At 46.6% G+C, this 24,465-nt stretch overlaps 1 protein-coding gene across 3 annotated transcripts; it reads left to right on the forward strand.

The window, feature by feature from the left end:
• Window positions 1–6,460: 6,460 nt before the first annotated feature.
• Window positions 6,461–24,307, forward strand: LOC6612927 (pituitary homeobox homolog Ptx1). 3 transcript variants are annotated; one of them, XM_032721847.1, is made up of 5 exons: window positions 6,461–7,268; window positions 9,646–10,427; window positions 17,012–17,167; window positions 17,903–18,156; window positions 22,758–24,307. In XM_032721847.1, exons 2-5 carry the CDS (start codon window positions 9,896–9,898, stop codon window positions 23,358–23,360), a joined length of 1,545 nt encoding a protein of 514 aa, XP_032577738.1. In that variant the 5' UTR covers window positions 6,461–7,268; window positions 9,646–9,895; the 3' UTR covers window positions 23,361–24,307. The 3 variants fall into 3 exon arrangements, with proteins under 3 accessions (XP_032577738.1, XP_032577739.1, XP_032577740.1); XM_032721848.1 differs by having other exon boundaries at window positions 17,027–17,167; XM_032721849.1 differs by lacking the exon at window positions 17,012–17,167.
• The last annotated feature ends 158 nt before the right edge of the window (window positions 24,308–24,465 follow it).

Genomic DNA, 24,465 nt, shown 5'->3' on the forward strand with positions numbered 1-24,465 from the left:
TTAATATACAAATTATCTTTTCTTTCAGCTGGAAGTATATCAGACTTATCTTCCCAACAAACTCCGCAAAATCTAATTAATTTCGCCCCCCGACACGGGTGGCTAAATAGATCGCACCCTTATTTGGCGACTGAAATCAAAACGAAAACAAAAGGAAAACTTATGTTCCGCTGCCGTCTACAATTGCACCTCCCATCCATCCGCACGCAGTCAAAGAAAACAAAGCTCTAAAAAAGAAAACAAAAATAAAATAACAAGGAATTTAAATTGAAATTATTTATTTTTGCATTTTGAAAGCGTTCGCGCGTGTCAAGGATTTCTCACGCGCACCAGTCAACCGACAAAACGATGACAAACCCCTCGCACTGAGTACCAGTACAATTTGGCCACCCCTCGACGTCACCTTCCCCAGTCGCTGGGCGGGAAAAATAAGAACCGTACGCCTTTGCTTTTTTAATTTGAAAATATAAAAATAACAACGCACCCGCGCGTATTTAAATGTCAAAGTCTCTCGGAATCCGCTTTTTCACCCATCATTCCCCCCCGGAAAACCTTATTTGCATTCGAGGCTTCGCGGAAATCTCTAAAATCTCACCTGAAGCAGCTGCATTGACTGATATTACAACTGTAAGCGAAACAATAATAAAGTATCCATAAGATATTGGTTCAATTAAGTGTGAGAAATAACTGTTGGTTCTGATGAAACAAACCCCATTATGGACTCGCACTATTCACACCACTTTGAGGTCAAGGTCTGGCGGTCATTGGCGCCCTGGGAACTCTGCAAATCTATTTTCAGAGTGGATTATCACCTCCAGTTATGTAAACGAGATAAGCACGTATCCGAAGCAACAGCTGATCGAGAATAGCCGTACATTGAGGTGGGTTCCGATTCGAATCGTGGGATAGCGAGCCCACTTCCTCCCCTAAAAGCCCCGACAAATGCAGTAGTTAGCCCAAGACATCATCTCTTAATCCTTGGGCACACACACCTAAATCTCGGCACCCAGTGCCGCCGTGGGAATGCCGGAGGGAAGCGGCACCTGCCTGTCCAAAACGGGGAACACGGAATTTGGAATATGGTATATGCAATATGGTAAATACCGGCCGAGTGTGATGGATAAATCTGTAATCACACACTCTTACCGCTCCGCTACATCAACGTCGGAACTTCGTCGTCGGGGAAGCCGCCGTTTTGATCCGCTAGCTTAGGCAGTTGAACCACCGGACTAAGGCAGTCCAATAATTTTCAGGTTCCCCACTCAGCGGGCCAATGAGTCGGCGGCCACATAGCCAAGGAATACGAGTGACGGCGCTGTGGGGCGCACTGGAAAAAAGTTAGTTACATTAAGAAAAATAGAGTTAAAATCTAGTATATTTCTATGAATTGAAAACTGTATGTATTATGAAAATACAGTGAGCGTGTGTCGTCACTAATCATGAAATACTTGAGCAATACTTACTTTGTCTCCATGCAAATATATTTTAATATATCAAAGCGCTTTAATAAATTCCAAGTTAAGATATCATGTGGTCTTATCTGATGACCATTCTTTCAGTGTAGACTGGCGGATCGCTGAGACCATGCGACAGTCGCATCGAAGTCTATGGGTATATATGCGTATATGTGGTGTAGTCAGCCGACCGATACTCCCACTCTCACTCCTGCTGTCAGCCACTCCCACTGACACCCACCGCCACCCACCGCCCCCGCCCACTGCGAGTGCGGCTGCTGTCTTTCGGGCGCTATAAATCATAAGCAAACATTTTGATATTGTAATCCCCAGTTTAATCCGTGCGCATAAAAAGCCAAAAATCAAACTTTTCGACATGGGCGGCGGTGTCTGTGATGTGCCTTCTGCATTTGCTTTGTTAGTTTTTCTCGCTCGTTCGTTTCGTGTTTTTTTCGCTCGTTTGCCCAAAAATTGATGGATTACCTTGGTTACCAGGTGATAAGAATTCTTCAGCTTCTGTTTGTTGCTTTTTTCCTGCTGGCGATGATGATGTGGCAACTGTTGCTTTCGTTGGCCGCCGTGATTTATTAATTAATTATGTGCGGACCGAAAGTGCGTCATTACGTGGAGTGTCGATAAAATGGCTAATAGGGAGCGATAACTTCGATTCGGCGGCACAAGATCGTTTGTCGTCGGCCCTTTTTGAAGCTTCTCAGCGGTAAAAGTTGAAAGAACCCACCACCCACAACCGCCCACCGAACCACTCAGGGTCTGCCATGTTTGATGTGGAATTTTCGGCGGTTGGTAGTCTATTTTTGTGCGTGGTTGCACTGCCTAGGATCCCGGATGCCTTTGAAGTCGTTGCGGCAAAAGGTTGGGAAATGCAAAAGGAGTCGAAATGAGTACTAACCAAATTAGAAGAATTAGGTTAACTGGTTCCCAAAAACAAGACCGCGCTTCGTAAGTTTGGTAAGTGATTATTTGAGCAACTACAACAAATGTGTACACCCCTTTTAAATCTGATCATAAGAATAAACCTACTAAGACTATTTTTATTTAACCTCTAATCCCCAAATATATTGATCCTTTGTGGCGGAACTGCCAACCTCATTTCTATCGCTCACCATTCCCATCACATTTATTGCCATCATCCGATTGATGTCTGTCCAGGATATCTGCACCCTTAATTGATTATGTCTAGCGTCCGAGTCCAATTTCCATCTCTCGTGGTCTGAGCAGCTACGCACCGCATCTTCCCTTGCGAGTATCTCCAAACTCGATATAATTACCATCCGAACAGCTGATTTTCCAGGCAAAGTTCCAAAATGCTCGTCCCAAGAACTCGAGGAAGTGCAACAGTCGAGAGGGGAAGTCCTTCGCTCTCTTTCCTGTCGTCCTGGGGAAATTGCGTAGCCGCCCTGTGCGCATGTAACACATGGCACACATAGAGGCAACGCCCCTTAAAACAGCACGCCATCGGTGGGCGTGGCCAGTGAGCAGCGAGTGCCAAAAGAAATAAACCAATCGAAAGGGAGTGAATAATCAGCGAGTTTTCGACGAGTGGCTGTAGATAAGCGCGCGGGGAGGGAAATATAAATATCCGGACGGCGGAGCAAAATGTGCGTGAGTTTTCCGCTCCTGTTTTCCACTCCTGGCCTTGCGTTCTCGGCATTTTCCGCTCCTTTTTCCACGTGCCTTGCATAAATCGGACAGCAATCGATGTAACTTGTGCCCAGGAGGAGTTCCGAACAGATGTCATCATATTTCTCTGCAGGTTCCAAAATTATGCGGCTCCTTCGGCGTCGCTTAATTTGTTTTTTCCCCCTTCCTCCTTTTTCTCGGAAAACCCAGCTTCGTTTTCCTTTTTTCCGACGTGTGCCTGCTACTTGGTTACAAGTACTTTACGGTAATGGAGGATTTTCGCTTGAGCATCCTCTAACAGAAATTAATTTAAATCGATATGCGGCCAGAGTGGCGCTGTCTACGTGGCCATGGGTGTACGAGGAGGGGGTGGAGCTGGTGGGTGGGTTGTGTGTGGCATCCTGGCCTTTATTAATTAGCATCGTAATTTACTTTGGCGGTTTGATTGAACTGTAGGTGGCTGAAACCTCTCAGCTGTGCGAATATTCCGCGCATCTCTCGCATTTCCAATGGCAATGTCAACAAGGACATGCCACGCAAACTAATACACAAAACCTACACACTGACGCACTTTTTTGGAGGATGGGAAAACCCTTGCCATGCTTACACAAAAAGAAAAGAACGAAAAATTGAAATATGTTATTAAATTTTATGTATACAAGTTTTCCCACGGAATACATGTTTCTTAATTATTCTCTTTCTGTGCGTAGTTCTGCACAAACTTGCATCCTTGGCACTCCAAATTTCTCGCAGTGCACGTGTGTTTGTATAGTTTATTGACTGCTTGAAGGGAAGTGCTTTCCATAGAGAAACGGAGAGATTTTTCGCTAAGGAATGTAAGACTGGCCGCAAATCCTGAAAATTGACTTCGTCCTCAAGGACAGCGGGGGCTGGTGGGGCAGGACGTTCTTGGGGGGCAAACAGGAAAGGGAAATCAATGCCGCCATTTTGCGAAAGAGTTGCCAGGGAATCCGCTCGCTACCCGCGTGGTTTTTCACCATCATCATAAGGCATACAAAATTAGTTCAGTCGGCTGGGGATTTTGTGAGCTGGGAAATGGGCAGTGAGATCGGGGGTGAGTGGGGTTGTGGGGCTGTGTGGATGTGGAGATGGGAAATGGGAAAGCGAGCCCGCGTCTTTGTTGCTGTTGTTGTCGCATCTCCCTACGCACCATCGTATTTCATTTCGTCATGTTTCGGGATTAGGCCGGATTACTTTGGCGACTGAGCAATGGCTCCGAATGCTCTGAACTTTTCAACTGCGCTGCCTGTGAACTTTTCGGTAGTTGCTTAAAAAAGGAAAGCGGGGAAAACGAGAAAATGTGACGACGCGAATGTGTGTGGATGTAAATCTGAAAGGGGGAAGCCCCATTTCCCTGGATATCTGACACTTTGGCGCGCCATGGCATTTCAATTTCTTGAGGTGCGTGCGACTGCTCGAATGTTCGGCATTAAGTTTTTCTGTTGCCAGCATCAAAGGATGATGAGTTTTCTTCCCCGGACACTTAAGAGATCCCCCCAAATGGCAGACACACTCCCCGGCACGTAGACCCCATTTGGATGGAAAAAAGAACGCCATTTTCTTTTGGGTTTGCTAGATAACAGTAGATACCGCGAAAACGGTCCCCCCCTTTGATATCGGAAAGTCGAAAGTCTAATTTCGGTTGCCCTATTAATTGAAATACGACCTGGCAAATTCCCGCAGCGCTGGGCCAGAAATAGACAGCCTGTCATCAATATAAAAGTCGGGCATTTGGCCAAGGGACACAAAGGACATTGTGTAATTACGCCATCGTAAAACATAAATTCCCCGGGGTGCTGAAAACCCTTTGATGGGTGAAATCAGTGAAAGTCGGACCTTGCACCACAGGTGGAGAACCCTTTACCATGATATTGCACTGCATCATCGTCACTCAGGTGAAATTGAGTGGGTGGATCGCTGGAGTACCAGCCCGCCCTTCTAACATTGTGGCACATTTACGTAACTGGGCAAATGTGTGACGGCGAGTTCAAAGGCGGTACACTCGAGAAGGTCTGAGCAACTCGAGTGGCTTTAGCATTTCGAGGGCCTCCGCTCAGCGCGATTATCATTTCAAGTCTATCTGCAATCTGGGTTATGCGAGTCGTGCGTTCTGTGAGGTGGCAGTAATAAACAAAACCAGCACACCATGGGTTGCCAAAATATAATGAATCCTACAAATATTTACAATTAATAAATATATCTAAGTAGGTTAGATTTCTCCCTTCCATCTTGTCGAATTGATTTATTTTGTACCATGGGATCTAGTAAACTTCATGAGATCTCCAGAGGTCATGAGTTATGACTCGCATGCATGGCCATTGAAAATTATGTCTGATTAGTTCCCTGGCATGTCAGTTGCGGAATACGAGACTATAAAGCCAGCATCATTTACATCCGTCGGCTGTCTCCCCAGCCATTTCGTCCAGCTTCCCCCTTTCGGCCCAGTTAAACCCATTCCTCCACTCAAGGAGGAAGATAAAACCTAAGGGAAAGGCAGGCAAATGCGAAATAAAAACGAAAATTATGAACTGCACAAAAGCTGTTGTGAATTTTAATAAATTCTGCCTGCTGCTTGTTTCTGTTTCAGTTTCAGCTTCCTTTGAAAGTATCGCTGTCTCTGTGGCTGTATTTCTGTGCTGGCGGAGCGAACAAATCAAAAAGGGGAAAGTCCCAGGGAGGAGATACAGATACAAATACAAACGCAAGGATACGTCAAAAGGAGCAGTTATTTATTTATTTGCGAGGGGCGGTCGGGGGGTTAAACAGGCACAGGCACAGGCACAACAATGGCGGGCTAACGCAGAATAATGGGATAACAAAACGCCCTTGACACCCAGTAAAAGACAGCCAGCCCTCAAAAGTGGGCAAAGTAGCCTTATTATTATGAACACAGCACGTAGCAATTGTCCAGGGGCGGAGGGCAGGGCTCTGCCAGGGGTCCTGAAAGGGGGGGAACGGAACAAAGGACCAAACCAGAGCCAAACCCGAAAGTACAAATCAAACCCTCGAGAGCGGCCAAATAATGTACGGATGAAGAGCGAGAGGGAGAGTGGGCGAGAGAGGGAGAGCACAGCAATGGCGCACTGCAAACACCAGGGTCTGAGTGAGAGAGAGCGAGAGTGGCGACTTTGGGGGTGTGTCTTCCATGTACTCGGATGATCGGACCTCCCTTTCGCACTGCCGCGGCACAGGCAGCTCTCGCTACTCGTCGGCCAGCAGACCATCTCCCTCACACCCTCTCGCCGACGCACGGGCAGAAAAGAGAGATAAGATAGCGGGCGATACACGGGGCTCTTGCGTTCGAAAGGCGAAATTCCGGGGTATTGCGTTCAGTAGCCGCGAGTTCTCGTCGCCAGCACCACGTTTACCGTTAGCACTGGCCCAACCACCCCGCACACCCCACCAGCCAGATACTCGCTGCATGCGCTGTACACGCATCCAACAGATACTTTTCCGAATTCGTTTTCAATCCAGCTACGTCCTGTTACGGATGCAGACGCGTCGCCTCCGTTGTGATACCAGATACATGTAATTGCAGGTCTAGAGCTACAGACTTAGATACAGAGATTCGAGTACCCTAGCAGATACTTAGCCTAATTACGCCGCGGATTAAACTATTAAACACTTAAATCCGCCAGGATTTGCCTATCAAATCAAATCGAATCCAAATCATATCACTGAGAGTGCCGCGAGTGACTGTGTGCGCGAGTGTGTGTTTCTGTGAAGCGGCAGCGAGATTAAAAACATATCCCCGAGTTACTTAAAATTAATCACTAACATAATCACTGTGATTTTTATTATTTGATCTGCCGACGTCAACACCGCGTGTGCGAAAACTGTTTAACGGCTGGGGCTTTATTAAATGCCGCTCTGCATTTGATTAGCAATCTGTTGCAACAACACAGCACAAACCTACCGATCTCCCCGAGATTTATAGCCCACTGCCCACGCGATATATCCGGAAGATTTTCGGAGACTTTCCCAGATCTCCGGCGATTGAAATGCTGGCCATCTGATTTATTGACGGGCCCACGACATTTGCTCCATCAAAGTTCGCCTTTGATATTCCGGATCGACGGAACCAGCGAACCGACGGAAGTTCGTTCCCACCACCTAGTGGATTAATTTGAATTCCTCTCCCATCATTCAGAGGTGAGACTCAATCGCATAAGGTTAATCATGACTTAAAATCGGGTTTAAGTACTTGTTACACTTGTTATTAGGGCTAATAAAGAAGATCTGACCTCTTGAGTTGCTAGCGGACCAATTGCAAGAAAGCCACTGAAAAACTTTAGGCATATCGAAGACGTCCTTATAAATCATATTTGTCAGATATTATTAATAGATTTTAGAAATTGAATTATATAGGGATATTCTAAAAACGAAAGTAAAGCTGCCCCAATTAACAGGAACAACGATGTATTAGGTCATAGCAAACAGAAGTTTCCCGGTAAACACCTGGCTAGGAACTTAAGCGCCCACTAAGGGCAATGTCAATTCAACTGATGCTAGGGAAACAGCCTAGCTTTCCAGCGAGGATCAGAAGAGGTTCCCATTGAGGGCCCAGAGCCCGCCCATAAACGGCTTGTTGGACAACTAATTAAGTTTACGGCGGACTCTCACGCCGCGCATAAATCACGGCGGAGTGAGATCCGGATTGCCGCCATAAACAGAGATCTCGGCCATCCCGTAAGGGGGCCTCTGGGCTTCTGGGCCAGTACTGTGGGTTTTGCCAAAAAATTGGAGGAGAGCCCGGCCAAGTGGCGCTGGCTCATTGACGTCACCTGAACAATTAGCAAACAAGATGTGGAAAAAACCTAAGTACACAATGCTCGGACTCGGATCTCCGGGCAGCCGCTAAACTCGAATTTGAATAAAATAATAAAATTAAATAGAAATGAAAGCATGTGGAAAGCCTTGGCACAACATCGGAATCTTGCCACCTTCGCGACGAAGAGGCCGTAAACATACGAGATCTCGCGGCCATAAAGTGGCATAAAATAATTCTGGCATTCTTTGTCTTAGGGAATCATTATGTAAATAAATTCTCACTTTTAAAATAAAATGACGAGGGAGAAAAGCCGAAAGCTGAAAAACACACACGAAATGGAGCGGAGAATATTCTTTGGCGGAATGGAAACAATGGCAAACTGGCAACCGAATTATTTATTAGACGCTGCGGCAGATAATTTAGCCAGAAATTGAGACAACTGCGGCAAAGACCGAGCAAATAACAGTATTATAAATATCCCCATCACGGCAATAAATGCAGAACTTTTCATTTCAACGGCTGACCCCCCACCCATCCAATCGTGTGGCCTATAAATTGGCTTCAAGTGAAATTATGTTTATCACGAAAGGCTGGCTGCCTATTATTATTGCTGTTGAACAACCGCAAATGGATTTAACATTACAGCCGCACTAATCCACTGGGGATCAAGTGGAGATCAAGCGGCATTATCAGCGAAATCGAAAGTGACAGCTCAAGCCAAGGCATTCCAATTAAATTTAATTAAATTCACTTAAACACACACTGCGAATTTATGCTGCCGCTAGATTTATGAAATTCGTTCTCGTTTCGAATGCCTTTGAATGCCTTTAGTTTGTTGTGATTGAGATTAGATAACCATTTATTGCAACGTTTCGTTTCGTTTTGTTTCGTTTGCTCAGATAGCGGACCGCATATATAACGTATATGTATATATGCCGTTCCCGGCCGATATCGGGCGAAGGGGCCTAGGAACCTGGAGAGGTGTTCCCTCCCTTTTCGCTAATTGATTTACGATCGTTTATGGCTATTTTCGTGCTACTGTCAGTGGGCTGTTTTTATTTTTAACGAATTTATTGGACGCCCATGGCACAGTTTATCGCACTAGTGACTGTCAGTGCGGCGCTCTACTACTTTTCGAGCTTTCCCCAGTTTCGATTGCCAAAATCCAAAGGCGCCCAGTGTACGTGCAATCATAACAATAATAATAGCGGAGAAATGCTCGCAGAAATGTAAATATTTTACATCGATAAGGCTGTTGTTATCACCTGGCCACCGCCCTCTCTGCTCCTTCAGTCTGCTGATAGCGGTGTAGGCGGTTCGGTGGCTCGGTGGTGCGGTGCTGCGGCGGTGCTGTTGTCAGTCCATGTGCCCCACCAGATCCCCTCAGGTGCTTCGCCAGCCATACGATTTACGACGCCAACTGAAAGAGTCCCAGTTTACCACTCCGTTTGCCGCCGGCTCCAGCATCCGCGGTATTAACCCCTTGACGTGTTTGGTGTTAACTTGCCATTCGGCTGGTGTTTGGGTTAAGCTCTCTGTTTGCCTTCGCCGTTGAGGCGATAAAAGGTTCCACCAGTTGATTTGCCTACCAGGTAGCCAAGCGATAATTAAGTCTGAGTAGCAATGAACTCGATATGACTAACCTGAGCACAAATCTCTGAACTAAATCTATAGTTAGGGGAACGAATTAGATAAATTAGTGAAATACTTCCCAGCTTTTCTCAGTGTTTTAATGACATACCGCCTACTCCTTTCCAGCTTTTCGGGCTCTGGCAACGGCTGCATCTTGGATTTGCTTTCACCACAGTTGGAAGATACCGGCCTCAAGACGACGACTTTCCTGCAGCACTTCAAGGACGTCGTCACGACGAAGTTCACGGGGAGGGACCACCACCTGCCGCCGCTGCACCCCGCACACCCCGCCCACCCGGCGCACCAGCAGTCGGCGCTGCACCACCACCACCACCAGCAGCAGAGCTTCTCCACCATTTTCCCCACGTATCTTGGCATGGACCGCTCCTCCGCCGTCGGCGGTTGCGGCGGGGGCGGCGGTCTGGGAGTGGGCGTGGTCACCAGCTCGGCCACGGCCTTGGGACCGGGTGGCCTGACCAACGGGGGCGGCGGAGTGGTCAGTGGCGCCCTTAACGGATTGGAGGCCATGTCTGCCGAGTCCACGGGCCTGTGCCTGCAGGATCTGGTGAGTGCCGGGACGGCCAACGGAGCGGGCTCCGCAGGATCGGCGGAGAGTGCCACCACCACCAGCACGGCACTGAGCAGCGGCAGCACCGGAAGCTCCACGGTCAACGGAGGAGGCAGCAGCACCTCCGGCACGGAGCACCTGCACAGCCACCACAACCTGCACGACTCCAGCTCGTCGGTCAGCATCTCACCCGCCATCTCGAGCCTGATGCCCATCAGCAGCCTGAGCCACTTGCACCACTCCGCGGGCCAGGACCTGGTGGGTGGCTACTCCCAGCACCCGCACCACACGGTGGTGCCGCCGCACACGCCCAAGCACGAGCCGCTCGAGAAACTCAGAAGTAAGTATCAGGTCAAGCAGTTCAGGGGAAATATCATATAATGTCTGGGCATCCTATATAAAAGATATAATAGGAAGTTTTTTCTAAGAAGGTTTGTAGATTGGCACATATTAGGCATTATAATAGTCAGTAGGATAAATCAAAGATCCATAAATTTGCTTCGAAATATTTCAAGTTACTATTGGGCATGATTTTCTTTTGATCTGTTCCCTTTTGAGGAGATTTTTCCCGAAATATATCAGAAACGTTTATTTTTCCTTGGCATAATGGGATACCATTTCGTGGGCAATTTGTAGTGAAATTTGTGAGGGGCACCTCGCGCATTGACAGCTAATTAGTGGGCTCATAACTCAGTCTAAGATACAAACATTTTTAGGGCGCTACTCAGAAGATATTCCCTTCGATCCGAGTCATCAACAAGTGTCCACATTCTCATTGCTATTCATGACACTTTGGTGGGCTTGTGTTTTATACATTTTCCTCTGTCAGTGGCAGCTGTTGTCATTTCAATATGCGATTCGTTTTGGCCATCTTTCACGCTCCGTGCCAAAAGCTCACTCCCTGGGCCACTTGTCGCTCCATTCGAATCTCCATTCCCCTCATGCATATTCATAATCATTGGGCAATCATTAGCGCATAATCTCCACAAAGCGTTACAAAGGGAACAGGCCAAAAAGGAGTCGGGCTGCGATACATCTAAACAAATTTCAATTTTGTGCGCATGTCACGGCTAATTGAGCACCCTTCTGGCGTAGTGCCGAAAGCAACACTCTACCCTGCTCACTTCCTCTTCCCTTGGATTCGTCCCTCTGAAATTCGATATGTGCATTGTAGTCAAGTGTTTGTTGTTCCGATTGCTCTAATTGTTATGGGAATTTGGACTCTTCGGAGGATGCTGGATTGGCGGCCGAGTGCGCAATGCCACAGCTTCAAGTGGCAATATGACAACTCAATTGGTTCTGGGGAAGATTTCGGATGGAGTCAGGGCACTCCAGATGGGCAGGAAACCTGTTGGGCGAAAGCAAAGATCACAATTTTATCAATACTAGTAGGAAATATATGACTATGAGGAACTCTCTTTAATGCAACTAGTTTTGTTAATGCTAACTTTATTTAGAAACGCTGGAGCAGCACTTGGAAGTCCTGCCCGTCGAGTGCCTCGGTACGAAATTTCCATTTGCACAAGAGATTTGTCTGCCCTCGCCCAGAGATTTGTTGGCTGTCGCCCTGTCAACTCAACTCTGCCCCTTCGGGGTTAACAGCCCGGCAAACTTTGCACTTGTCTGCATCCCGAAATGTCCGGAACACCCGAAAAGAACCCAACCGAACCGAACTGAGGTGGGCCTGGGTGAACCCATGGCCGCAGATGTCCTGCCATTTATTTGCGTGCCAAAACAATTTAGCACAAAAATGGCTGGCATTTAAAATATGCACGACTGCAGTTATCCTTTGACACCCGTACAAACACGTAGATATTCGTAGCTGCAGGTGCGGGCCACGTTAACAGCTCTGAGCCACAAATTTCCACTCCTGTCCGCCTGTTTGCTCCCGCTTTTCCCCCGCTTTCCCTGATTTTCCCCCTTGTCGTCGTTATTGTTTACGCTCTTGTTTAAATAATGGCCACGCAACGTGATTCTGCTCCTGCTGCCGGTTGGCAGGATTTTCATCAGACTCCAGAATTGCATGGCTGCAATCGGATTTTCAATTATTGGCCAATTTAATGGTCAGCACACAAACAGAGACAAACACCCACAACCCATGCTTTTATACACATTTATTTATGCGTATTTATATGTGCGGCAGAGGTAATAATTTTTTACGATTGCACTTTTTTATGGGCCGTGTTCCACCTTTTAGTTTCGACTCTACTCGACTCGATTCTTGCGTTTTATTTTTGGTAGACCATTTTATGGCTTCGGTGCGTGTTTTTATTTCGCTGGCGGTGCTCAAAGGATTTCAAGTTCACGTTCTACACTAATTTAGTTCGAGGAGTAAAGATTTTTATGGCCGAAAGATGTAACTCTTTAATAGATCGGGATTGTCGCCTAAATTATGTTGTCAGCAGCTGCGAGGAACCGACCTTGTCCCTCCGACTCTGTATTTCATATTTCACCACCGCGGCAATTAGGGAATTATCTCGCTGTATCAGTGACTATATAAACATATATCCACTGGCGTTCATATTTGCCCCAGGCAAACCAAACAGAACCCGAAACGAAACTGAAACCGAAACCGAAACCGAAGCCGAAATCCAAATCAGAGCAGTTAACATTTATTTTTTGGTTGCTCGGCAAATAATAGAATGTTGTTCTATTCCTATTCCTATTTCTTTTTGTTTCTATTTTTTATTGCCAGCTAGTCCTTAGCTTGTTTGCCAAGTTGTTACCACAGATACGACGAGATGGAGAACTATTTGCCCATGACAATGTTTGTGGCTGATGCCGTTGATAAAATTATGAAATTACCAGAGTTTCACTTCGGGTTTCTGGTGAAATCGTGCTGTTATCTGTTGTGTCTACACGAAAGTAAATGCCCATCTTCCCGCTAAGTGTTAATGGCACGTGCAGCTCGCCGGGCTCTAAAAAAAAAACACGAAAATACAGAGCAGAACACAACAGAACCACATAAACAAAACGCCAGACTAAGAAATCCAGGAGATACACACTTTTCCAATGGGGAGGGACACCTCCAGGACACCCGAACCTGGGCTACTTTAAATTCCGCACCAACGCCTGTTTTGTCAGGCCTGGTCCTTATGAATATAAATACCTTTTATCGATTTTCCGCTCGGCGCCTGTTTCGCCGCTTAAAGCCTTAAAGGATTTCGTCCTGCGGTGTGCGAACAGTGCATTGCCCGCAAATCTCTGCGAAATTGCTCACATATGTCATCGGGCACTGGCAAAACCAAGGATCACACTCCAATTGGCAATGCAAGCACCCCGAATGCCACATAAATTGCACTTGCTGACCGCACAGTGGTATATAGAAGGCGAAGTTGGAGAAGTTTCGCCAAAAAGGCAAACATAGCATTATATTTTAATGTAATATAATTTTTAAAAAATGTATTAGCAAGCCAATAGTTTTTTTAGTGTTTGTATTTTTTGTTTCTTGTACCCACTGTACTCGATGCACCACTCTAACTACCACAGAAGTTGCCATTTATCAATCCATCTGCACAGCTCTATCTGTAGGTTTCCTCCTCGCTGGCACTGATTTCGTTTATATAAATTATAATGTCATTATGGCAACCAGACACAGAATCCACAACCCTCCATCACCATCCCCAATCCACGTCGCTCCCCGTTTTCCTTGAGGCAATTACCTCGTTGCAGAAGTTAGTCGGGAAAACTTGATTCTCTGTCCGCTTTTCCGCCTCTTTTCTCATTATCCGGGCATCGTGCAATTTCGTAAAAATGTCGCATTAGAGATTATCTGAGGAAACAAACTTGTCTGCCGGACAGGACTCGCAGGTCCTTGGTATGGTCCGTTGGCCGGCTTTTTGCTGGCTGACCCAATGGCAGGAAAGGAATTCGAGCTGACAGTCGGGCAAATTACTGGCCAAAGTCATTGCAGTGGAAAACTACAAGCCAAGAAGAAGGGGAAAAGCTAGTCTGGACAGAAAAACAGAGATCTGCCCTTTTTTGGGTGTCCTTCTCCCTTTTGTCTTATCTGCAGCCTCAACTAATGAGTCCGGGCTTTTGGCCAGGACCTCTGGTACATATAGCCAGGGCCATTTGGCCAAGGGTTGTTCTCCGTTCTTGGGACATGTCAATGTGATTTCCGAGATTTTTATGCGACTGTGCTCCGGTTGGTCAAGTGCCTGGAGCTCATTATAGGGCCATAACATATGGTCAGGGGCCATTGTCTCGACCAAAGGACTAGTTATGCGAGACATAAAAATTAACTCTACAAGTCGTTGCCTAATTTTCATGACTTCGAATTGGGCTAATTTGCAGCGAGGAATGCAGGAGGGGTTTTTCTTTTGCGGCATATGGGCCAGCAATTTCCACGGACATCAACACCTCGGCGGCAAATGTGGCATGAAATTGGAAAATATTTTCATTTGCGGTGGAGTGTTTAACCCTTTGGTCGGCCAGCCAGTGGTTTACAGCGAAAGCAACTCTTGGTCGAAGTCCTGGTCCCATTTCCAATTCCAATCTCAATCTCAATTCCAATCCCAATCCCAGGACCCACAACCAAAGCCAATCCCGATCCCCTTTCAACTGTCACATTAATCGTTTGTTTTTGGTCACCAACTAAACGTTGCTTATGCTTGACATTTTCCTTTAACCGTTTTCCTCCCTTTTCCGGGGCATGTCCTTTGTTGGCTCGTCCTTTTATTTTTGTTTGTTTTGGTCTGGTGAGGTTTTCCTCCTCTGACAGTCTCCGTCTCCTGCGTCTCCTGCCCCGGATAATTTATTGCTCCGGCTGCCGTGTCGTGTGTCAAAAGTTTTTATGTGGAAATCTGTCTATGAATGAGGCGCGTATGGGTGCAGGGTGCCTAGATGCTCACATCCTCGGAGGCGAAAAAAATCCGAATCATTTTCGAATTTTTGTGCAGTTTCATTCGGACAACCCTCGCTTGATTAATTGTGCCCGCCCCTCGGGAGTGTTTGCCTTTGACTTTTGTTTAGGATCGTCACAATAGTCGCCAAGTCAAATAAATTTACCATCGCTCATTTGTTTGCTCAGCGGCTAATGCCACTGCAAAATGGCTGTCGGGGAAATCGGAAAATTGGAAAATCGGGGAATCGGAGAATCCGACAATAAGAGAACCGGAATGCCAGGAAATCAGAAAAGCGAAAGTGACGCCGACACTTGTTGTCACAGAACACAGAACTCTTGCCTGACATGTGCAAAATGCTCCCGACAAGCAACGCCCACCTCTATTGACACTTGCCACTCATCCAAATTCGATACCCACTCGAAAGCCTTGAAAACATTGTAAAACTCGGGCGACAACTGGCCGACAAATGTCACCGCCAGCTGACAGACGACGACAATTTTTCCGACGACCTGTCAGTCGGAAAAGCAGAACAACAAAAAAACAAAGCACCAGCGCAGCAGGAAAATCAAACTCAAATTAGTCGCTGGCCAAAATGCTGGGGAAATATTTACACAAATGAAAATCGCCGTGCTACGTGATTTTCGCTGCGTTTTTTCGAATTCTCCGTATTTTTTGTCTGCTCGGTTTTTGTTTTTAGAGCGTGTCGTTAGGAAAATATTTTACGATACGAAAAATGGGCGATGACGACCAATTTAGCTCAGGTCGGAAATCGGATTTGGGATCGAGAATGGGAGCATTCTATCTTTTCGGATTCATTCAGCTGTGTCTTCGAATTCAAAGGTTGCAACGAGGCGTTCACTAAAAAATGAAAGTGGAAATGAGGATGCAGTGGAATTGGTGCGAGAAGTTGAGTCTCACATGACAAATAACTTATGACATATTAACAAATTAACAGCTGAAATGGGTTTCCCAGGCGAATGGATTTTTTACAATTTTAATCGATTTTGACAAAACATTTACACAAAAATTAATTCTCTGCTAAACACTGCTGCTATGTTTGTTTTTCAAATTTTCCTCCCAATATCCGAGACGCTCATAATAAAGCAATGAAATTTTAATTACCCCAAAACGCACTCATTAGAGGCCATAAAAATACTTTTCACGCAGAAATTTGAATTTTCCAACGGCATGTGAGGCTGTTGTCGGCGGCATAAATTATGCAACTGGCAATAAACTAATTGAGCCATGGGCCACCTCCAAGGAGATGACATTTGTGACTCCTAGGGGTGCCGGAACCCACACTTCCCCCCGCCAAAAAGGAGCAGGCTAATTGTTTCGAATGTCGCCCCGGGTGTTTGCTCACTTTAAAAACCACTTTAAAGTGACAGCATGTGAGAAGGCCATAAATAATCAGCTGTATGCAAAGGAAGTGGTCCAGAAGATTTAGGAGAAAGTCGGGACCCCGGACCATATGGGTGCACACCTTCCACTTCGCAGGAAAACCCCAAGAAATCAATTGCCACGGCCATAAATCTGTGACGAAATACCTTTTTTTTTGGGGAAATCATGCCAATAGCAGAGTAATTAATACCAAAATAGACGTGACTAACTGCGGCAATTATTACGTAGCAAATTGAGTCATTTGGCGCCGGTAGATTTATGGGGCCAAGCGGCCCGGGCGATTCCCTCGATTAAGTTTCTCCATGGCAACACTTTGAGCACGGGCTGAAGTTTTATAATCCAGGAAACAATTAAGTTGTCCTCCTCCAGGAGCAATACGGTTTTTAATCGGGTTAACCAAGAGGCCATTTCAGGCTGCGGTGTCATAAATCCTTTTATGAGCTCTTTTACGGGCTCCTCTTTTCTGTTGAGGGAAAAAGGAATAGTGGGATAGCAAGGTGGTTGGAGTTTTCCGCAGAGGAAGATATCTTTTAACGGTAGGAAATGGAAGCTCTGTAGATTCTGCAGATTCAAGCTGTATTTAAGATTAACTACCCTAAGCTAGACAGTTTTAGATGTTTTGGCACCTCCTTGGTTAAAGCATAAATTTTTTTGTAATTTTCTCTTGCCTGCGCTGGCTTGTTCTTTTCAGTTTGGGCCGAAACCGGCGATTTCCGTGATAGTCATAGCTCCATGACCGCCGTAGCAAATAGTTTGGATAGCACCCACTTGAACAACTTTCAGACGTCGTCGACATCCTCGATATCGAACCGGAGTCGGGATCGCAAAGATGGTGAGTAGCAGTAGCTGCCGTATCCGTAACCCCCAGCACCACCCGGCAAATTGCTGTTCCCAGACCGTATCCGCTATCTCCGGGGGCCCATCGATAAGGAACATAATTTATAATAATTTCGGAAAGCGTGGCCAACGATTCCACCTTTGTCGGCGAAATTTACTCGGCCGGGTCCGTTTAGTTTTCGATTAGACTGCCTTTGATTTGCGACCTCACGACGACAGCAGAACAGAAAAAAGTGAGAATGGAGCCGACCGAAAATGATATTTCACAGGGGCAGTAATTTAGTTTATTTGATTAGGTTTTCGGCAGCTACGATTTCGATTTGGTCTCGCTTTCTGGCTTCTCTGGGCCACAACATACGAATAAATACGAAAAAACACAAAAAGCACGCCGCATGATCGATGACATTCGGGAACATACATTAACTGGTTATAAATCTGTTTGCCGGCGGTCGCCTTTGAACTTATTCGGGGGTGGTGGGTGCTGAATGGCTGGTGTTTGCTGGTGACGCCTGAAGGTTGCATGGCAATTAGTAACGGTGCTCCGATGACGCCAGAAATCGGAGGGCGCTCAGAAGACCTTTCCTCTTCGCGCTTATCTACCCCACTGGTAACCGGAGCAAACCCAGACGGACGGCATAAAACAGCTTAGCTACTCCAACCGATGGGCAAACACATTAGACAGCCGATCTGTATATCCATATCTACATATAATTATATGCTTCTCCCACAGGCAATCGCAGCGTAAACGAGACCACGATCAAGACAGAAAACATATCAAGTTCCGGGCACGATGAGCCGATGACCACCAGTGGCGAGGAGCCGAAGAACGACAAGAAGAACAAGAGGCAGCGGCGCCAGAGGACGCACTTCACCTCGCAGCAGCTCCAGGAGCTGGAGCATACCTTCAGCCGGAACAGGTATCCGGACATGTCCACCCGCGAGGAGATCGCCATGTGGACCAATCTTACGGAGGCGCGCGTCAGGGTGAGTAGGCTTTGATAAAGCGCATGATCAACTAGATCATCCTAACTTATTTTTAAGTTATATTTTGTATAACTAAATGAGATAGAGTTAGCTTAAGTGACATGTTCGAATCACTTTAGCACATAGTGCTAAAGGGACTCCCTCCCTTTCCACAAACTTTGCACCACCATAACCGCGCTGATGCTCGAATTAATTGCCAACCAAGCCGCAAACGGCAAACAAACGCCGGATTCCGGCAGCTCGGTTGCCACATTATGCGGCCAGTATAGTCCGGACCCCAATTATATTACGGACCGCAGGAGTCGCGACCGCAATGCAGCCGCACAGACTCGTAAATATGTCGCCTCGTTTGGCGTTGGCTTAAACCCAATGCGGCCAACACGGCCAACGCGGCCAATATGGCCAATACTCGACGCGGAAAGAAGAGCCGATTTCCCTGCGCCATCGGGGATTTATGTGCAGCTTTTTGGGCGTGGGCCGGGGGGCGTGGTAGGCCGGGCCAAGGGGCGGGGTGTTGCCATAAATTGCCGCAGCTAAAACTGCAGTTGGCAGCGTTTGCAGCATTTGCTGTTTGTAAACCGCGGGCTTATCGAACGCCCGACCTCAAGTGAACTGAATCGGAGTGTTTGCTCAATATCCGTTCTATTGACATGGGCCGGGGCATTTGTCCATGTCCGAGATACAATGGAGTACGATGGTATTATGTGGGTTCTATAGAACTCCATTACTAACGCCAACGCTTTTCCAATAGTTTATACTGAAGTTGCAATGCTAAATCTATTTCTTGATCTATATTTCATTCTTTAACCATTTTTACGAGAGGAGTAAGCTATACCCCAGTGTGGAATGGCTCTTCATCGGGAGCAAAAACTAATAACAGGGGCCTCGAGTTGTACAAGATATCTTGGCCACACAAGCGTTGTAATTGTTTGTAAACACGATAGTTAGTTGGGCAAACAATTGGAGTTGTGGCGCCAGCGCGGCAAATACTCCTCTCATATCGAAGATATCTGCGGCTATATCTATTTCCATTTCCACTTCCATTTCCATTCGCCGTCGAAACGGACGGAAAGACAATCAGCAGACAGGCGAAGATATGATAGACAAATGATCGATGATTGCCGGTGATTGCTGATGGTGATCGGGTTTGTGATCATTGTCATTGGACGTATGGCGACATCAGCGTGGCATTAATTGTACAGTTAGAAGTGGCTGCTATCACAGCCATCCGAGTGCAATTGCCGCGGAAAAGGAGAACATCTGCGAGGAAGGCGAATGCTTCATGGTTTTCCTATGCAAATTTCGCTGGACTCTCGCATATGCCCAGAAAAATCGACGGACCGACGACCGACCCCCTTGCACTTGACAACATTTATAAAGAAATTAGCTGCGGCCCAGAATGACAAGGGACGGAGCCGGGAATGGTGGCAATCTAAACATGTGTTCCTCGCATAAAGCAGCTAAATGCATAAAATATTGATACAGTTTGTTTTATGGTCCATTATATGATGATGACAAAACGGTTGGCTCGGTTGCTCACTTCGCTCACTTTGCTCACTTCCACCCCTTGGAAGATGCAAAACAATGCCCAGACTATTTGTCATCGCCAGCCAAGGGTTGTTTAATGAATTAGAAAACCGCACACGAATTAATGATGATCGCGATCATGCCTTTGCGACTGTCTGAGGGGTGGCTCACATTTGACTTTGACTCCGACTCCGGCTGCCCATTGTAATAGCGGAGGCAATAAAATTTATCAAATATACAAAAGGATTACGGCCCACTGGCGGTGCAACTCCGCTCCGGGATGGGCCGTATAAATCTGGCCGGGCTTTAAACTGTCAAAAAAGAGCAGCCCCCGTTTCCATTTCTTCGGGCCCTGATAGCTACTAATCCGGGGATTTACATGCGCCGGCAATTATGGCAATATGTTCGCCCCGTCTGTCCCATTGTCCCGTTGTCTCAGTGCTCAGTACTCAGTACCCAGTACTCCGGGCTCTTTCTCCACTCTTCCGCTTTTTAATGTGTCAAATAGAACTCACTTTTTAATTCAATTACCAGCCAAGGACTGGCAAAAACAAGGTCCAAATAAAAGCATTTGTCGCTGCCCTCAATCGGAGGTGGCATCGAACTGGGATGCGACTGGAATCCATGGGGTTGTATCGAGTGTTTTTTGCCCGTTCTTTTATGGTCAGGTGTCGCCAATGGTCCGGAAATGGAAACAGCATTTGCCAATCGCTGGAAGTGTATAAAAAAGCCATTGAAAGTGGCCACAAAGGAGCCGCAATATGCTGGCATGATTGCAGTTCGAATGGTTCAATGTAGTGGATAAGTTGGGAAGGAGGAATCCCAAAAAAATGAAAACTGGGTTATGCCAAACAATTGTGATGTTTTTAAGGGCTATACAATGAACCCAACATAAATATTTGAGCTTTAATAATTCCATTTAAAATGTAGCTAATGGCTACTGTGCCTGTGGTATCTTCCCGACCCTTTGACTGTATTTACTTCTGTAATAGCCGTGATTAGGCTACTTTTTGTTCACATATGTCCGTATATCTGCAGCTGCAGTCGAACATCGGAACAATTAATACCGGCGATACGCTGGCGGTACGTACTGTAGTGGTAGTAGTGTATCTGTGTAGTCATCCAGACAGTTGAGCACACAAAGAGACAGCGCTGTGTGGAGTAGTTCACGTATCGATGTTATCTGCTGATTTTCACTTGGGCAGGGCTATCACTGGAATAGAAGAACCCCGGAAATGAGAACCCGACCCATTTCACATTTAACATTTCACATTGGGCAAATAAAAAACGTATTTAGCTGCAATTTGCGACCATCAATCATGGCAGCCCGCACAAAAAATGAGGCCCTTCTGCCACATGGCCACTTTTGGCCACTCATATCTTTTTGCCACGTCCACCATTTACCTGATGAAGCGTTGCAGGAGTTGCCGTCGAGTGTCGTTGATGCTTTCATCAAAACCAATTAGGATTTTCCACAGGACGCTGCCCGTTGAGTGGAAAATTGCGCTGTTTTTTGCACTCTCTCATATTTCACTTTTTCACTTTTGCGCATAGCTCCCTTTTTTTCAGCAGGCGGCCCATCAATTTGCCATCAGCATTTTCCGTTTTTCCGTCTCCCCGGTTTTTGTGTTTTTTTTGCCACTTTGGCAACTTGCTAAATGATACGTGAAAATGACAGCTGACGAGATCGATGACGTTAGTTTTGCATCCTTGATGATGCACGAGATCCTTGAGCTCCTGATGCGGATGCTGATGCCGATGCCCATGATGATGATGATGGCGATGGTGATGGGGCTGAGCGATGTACCTTGACAAATTGACACATTGCGAAGGCAGGGGATTTGATTTAGGTTCTGGGAAAATGGAAAACTCTCACTCTCACTCTCACTTTCGCTTTCGCCTCGGCAACCAGCTCATGCGATTTCAATTAACTGCCGCGACTAATTAGATTAGGACAATTACCACACTAAATTCTCTTGCTGGCACGCGGCCATAGTTTTCCACTTGTTAGCCGCGTTTGGAATGTCTCAATCAGGGTTTTCCCAGGCGAAAACAAACACTTTTTGCATAGATCAGCGCGTGTCGGATTTTAGTCATGCCAGTTAGGGGTATGGGAAGTTTACACGAAGGACATAAAGGACACGCATAGTGCGTAGAGAGGGGTGCAGACCAGCATTGGCCATAAATCTGCAACGCCGCTACGTGGTGGAAACCGACGACCAACGCGTTGATTTAGGGACAATGTGGCAATGCGGCAACAAGCCATGAAATTCGAATGTGCAGCTTTAATTGCCCGGGCTAATGTATCTCCATCGGTGAGAACCTTTTCCCAGTTGGCTTCTGTTTCTGTTCTAAGTGTATCTTAAAGTTTCGTGGCTCGAGAGCAAGAAACTCATCAAAATGCTGCCAACGTCTGCGCAGCTCTTTGTCATTTGTATCTGTATCTGAGGAGGAGTATCTTTGTCCGCCCCCAAACATCCGTATCTGTGCAAACTTCAGCCATAAATTACAAAGTTGCCATTTTGTTTTTATCTTCTTCTGGGGAGCACTCGCCCGCCTTTCTCTGCACTTTCTGTGTGCAAAATAATTTTGATTTATTTTTGCGCCCTCGCAACTTTTTCCTCCACGCCCCTCGCTCCCAGACTTTTTTGGGGTGGCAAGCCGAGTTTATTTATATAAAGCTCTCCATTAAAAACGGCAGCCCGGGCTGACTGGGAGTATTTATGTATATATTTGTATATTTATAATTACTGCACATGCGTATTGCGGTGGGAGCGCTTTTTGGGGGAAGTTTTGCCTTGCCACTCGTTGCCAGGGCAGATACATACATTTTCAAGTAATAAATTATAAGAAAAATGGCCGACTGTGCGGCTTAAAAGCTGCGAATAAGTCGCGCTGGGAACTTTGAATAAAACTTTTAGATTTGTGTGTAGTTTTTTGAAAAACCATCAGCTATCCGAGGAAACTCGGAGGAAACTCTACCTCTAGCTTCTTAACATAGCTCCTTTTTTTAAATGTTTCTCAATTTAGTCTCCCAGTGAGCTAATCAAAAACCTACCTGTTTTTATTTCCAGGTGTGGTTCAAGAACCGGCGGGCCAAGTGGCGCAAGAGGGAGCGGAATGCGATGAACGCGGCGGTGGCGGCGGCGGACTTCAAGTCCGGATTCGGCACGCAGTTCATGCAGCCGTTCGCGGATGACTCGCTGTACAGCTCGTATCCGTACAACAACTGGACCAAGGTGCCCTCGCCGCTGGGAACCAAGCCCTTCCCGTGGCCAGTGAACCCACTCGGGTCGATGGTGGCCAGCAATCATCACCAGAACTCGGTGAACTGCTTCAACACGGGCGCCAGTGGCGTGGCGGTCAGCATGAACAATGCATCCATGCTGCCGGGTTCGATGGGCTCGTCCTTGAGCAACACCAGCAACGTGGGGGCCGTGGGCGCCCCCTGTCCGTACACCACCCCCGCCAATCCGTATATGTACCGCTCCGCCGCCGAGCCCTGCATGAGCAGCAGCATGAGCTCGAGCATCGCCACCCTGCGGCTGAAGGCCAAGCAGCACGCCTCCGCCGGATTCGGCAGCCCCTACTCCGCCCCCTCCCCCGTGTCGCGGTCCAACTCCGCCGGACTCTCCGCCTGCCAGTACACCGGAGTGGGCGTGACGGACGTGGTCTGAGAAAACGCCCTGGGTGCGCTGCTCAACCAGCACCAGCACCACTTGCAGCACTTCTCGGGAGGATCGGTGGGCGGATCCGGGGTTCCGAATGGGATGCAACAGCACTCCGGCAACATGCTGCACCACAGCAACTTGGGCCTAAACCACTCCGATCTCGGTTTGGTGGGGGGAGGGCCGGCCAATCACCAGGACGAGGGCAACCACAGTCTGGAGGGCAGCAACAAATCCCCCATGGAGGCGCCTCTGGCCAACAGCAGCAACAACAACAACGACAACGATGACGAGGACGTGATCGATTGAAAAACGCTCTAACTTAAATCAAACTAAAGGCAGCCTAGCCCTAAGCATTCATAAATAATTTTAGATGTTTGCCCAAACTAAAGATAAATAACATAAAAGAAGCCCCTAACCAAAAAGATAAAATTTTTTGAAGAACAATAATTAAATTTACCAGAAAAGAGTCCCAAACTCTGTTTTATTTGCATTGAGATTAGATGCCCCTTTGTTCGAGCGCCCCCAAATCAGCAATTAAGTGTTTTTGTAAATAAAAGCAAATATCTAGTGTTAAGCAGCGAAACCCAAAACTAATCAAGCCAAATAGCCAGCCCAAAGATCATATAGTCGCTCCTAGTTCCACCTTCAGTTCCCAGTCGTATATATCGTATATATAAACCAGAAACGTATCAAGATTGTAAACAGCTAAGGCCAAAAAAGAACACTAAAGCTAAACTATATATCAAGCAGTAGCAGTTTTTAAGGAGTTGTCTAGTCGTATAGATCCGCATATGGCATATACCAACACTGTCTGTATATGTATATGTACATGTACATGTATATCCCCACTAAAGAGCCCCGTATAAATATAAACTATTTAATAATTGTACACTTAACATTACTAGTTATAGAAATTGAATCAAAAGAACAATAAAAATTATGGAAAAAAAGCACCCACGCGACGGCATAATGAATTACGAGGGCAAATTGCGGTCAACCGCTGGGATAACGGATGGCTTTTCCCGCTGGGAATGGAAACATTAAAAAATCAAATTGTAATTTACAGCCGTAGGGGGTGGGGCGATATATGCCAATCGCCTTTTCCGGGGGG

Source organism: Drosophila sechellia, chromosome 3R (assembly GCF_004382195.2).
Source record: "Drosophila sechellia strain sech25 chromosome 3R, ASM438219v1, whole genome shotgun sequence".
Lineage (NCBI taxonomy): Eukaryota > Metazoa > Arthropoda > Insecta > Diptera > Drosophilidae > Drosophila > Drosophila sechellia.

Coding starts and splice junctions, on each gene's coding strand:
- LOC6612927 (XM_032721847.1), top strand. CDS start 9,896: ATGGACCGCTCCTCCGCCGTCGGCGGTTGCGGCGGGGGCGGCGGTCTG. Junction 17,168..17,902: donor GAGTCGGGATCGCAAAGATG/GTGAGTAGCAGT, acceptor CTTCTCCCACAG/GCAATCGCAGCGTAAACGAG. Junction 18,157..22,757: donor TTACGGAGGCGCGCGTCAGG/GTGAGTAGGCTT, acceptor TTTTATTTCCAG/GTGTGGTTCAAGAACCGGCG.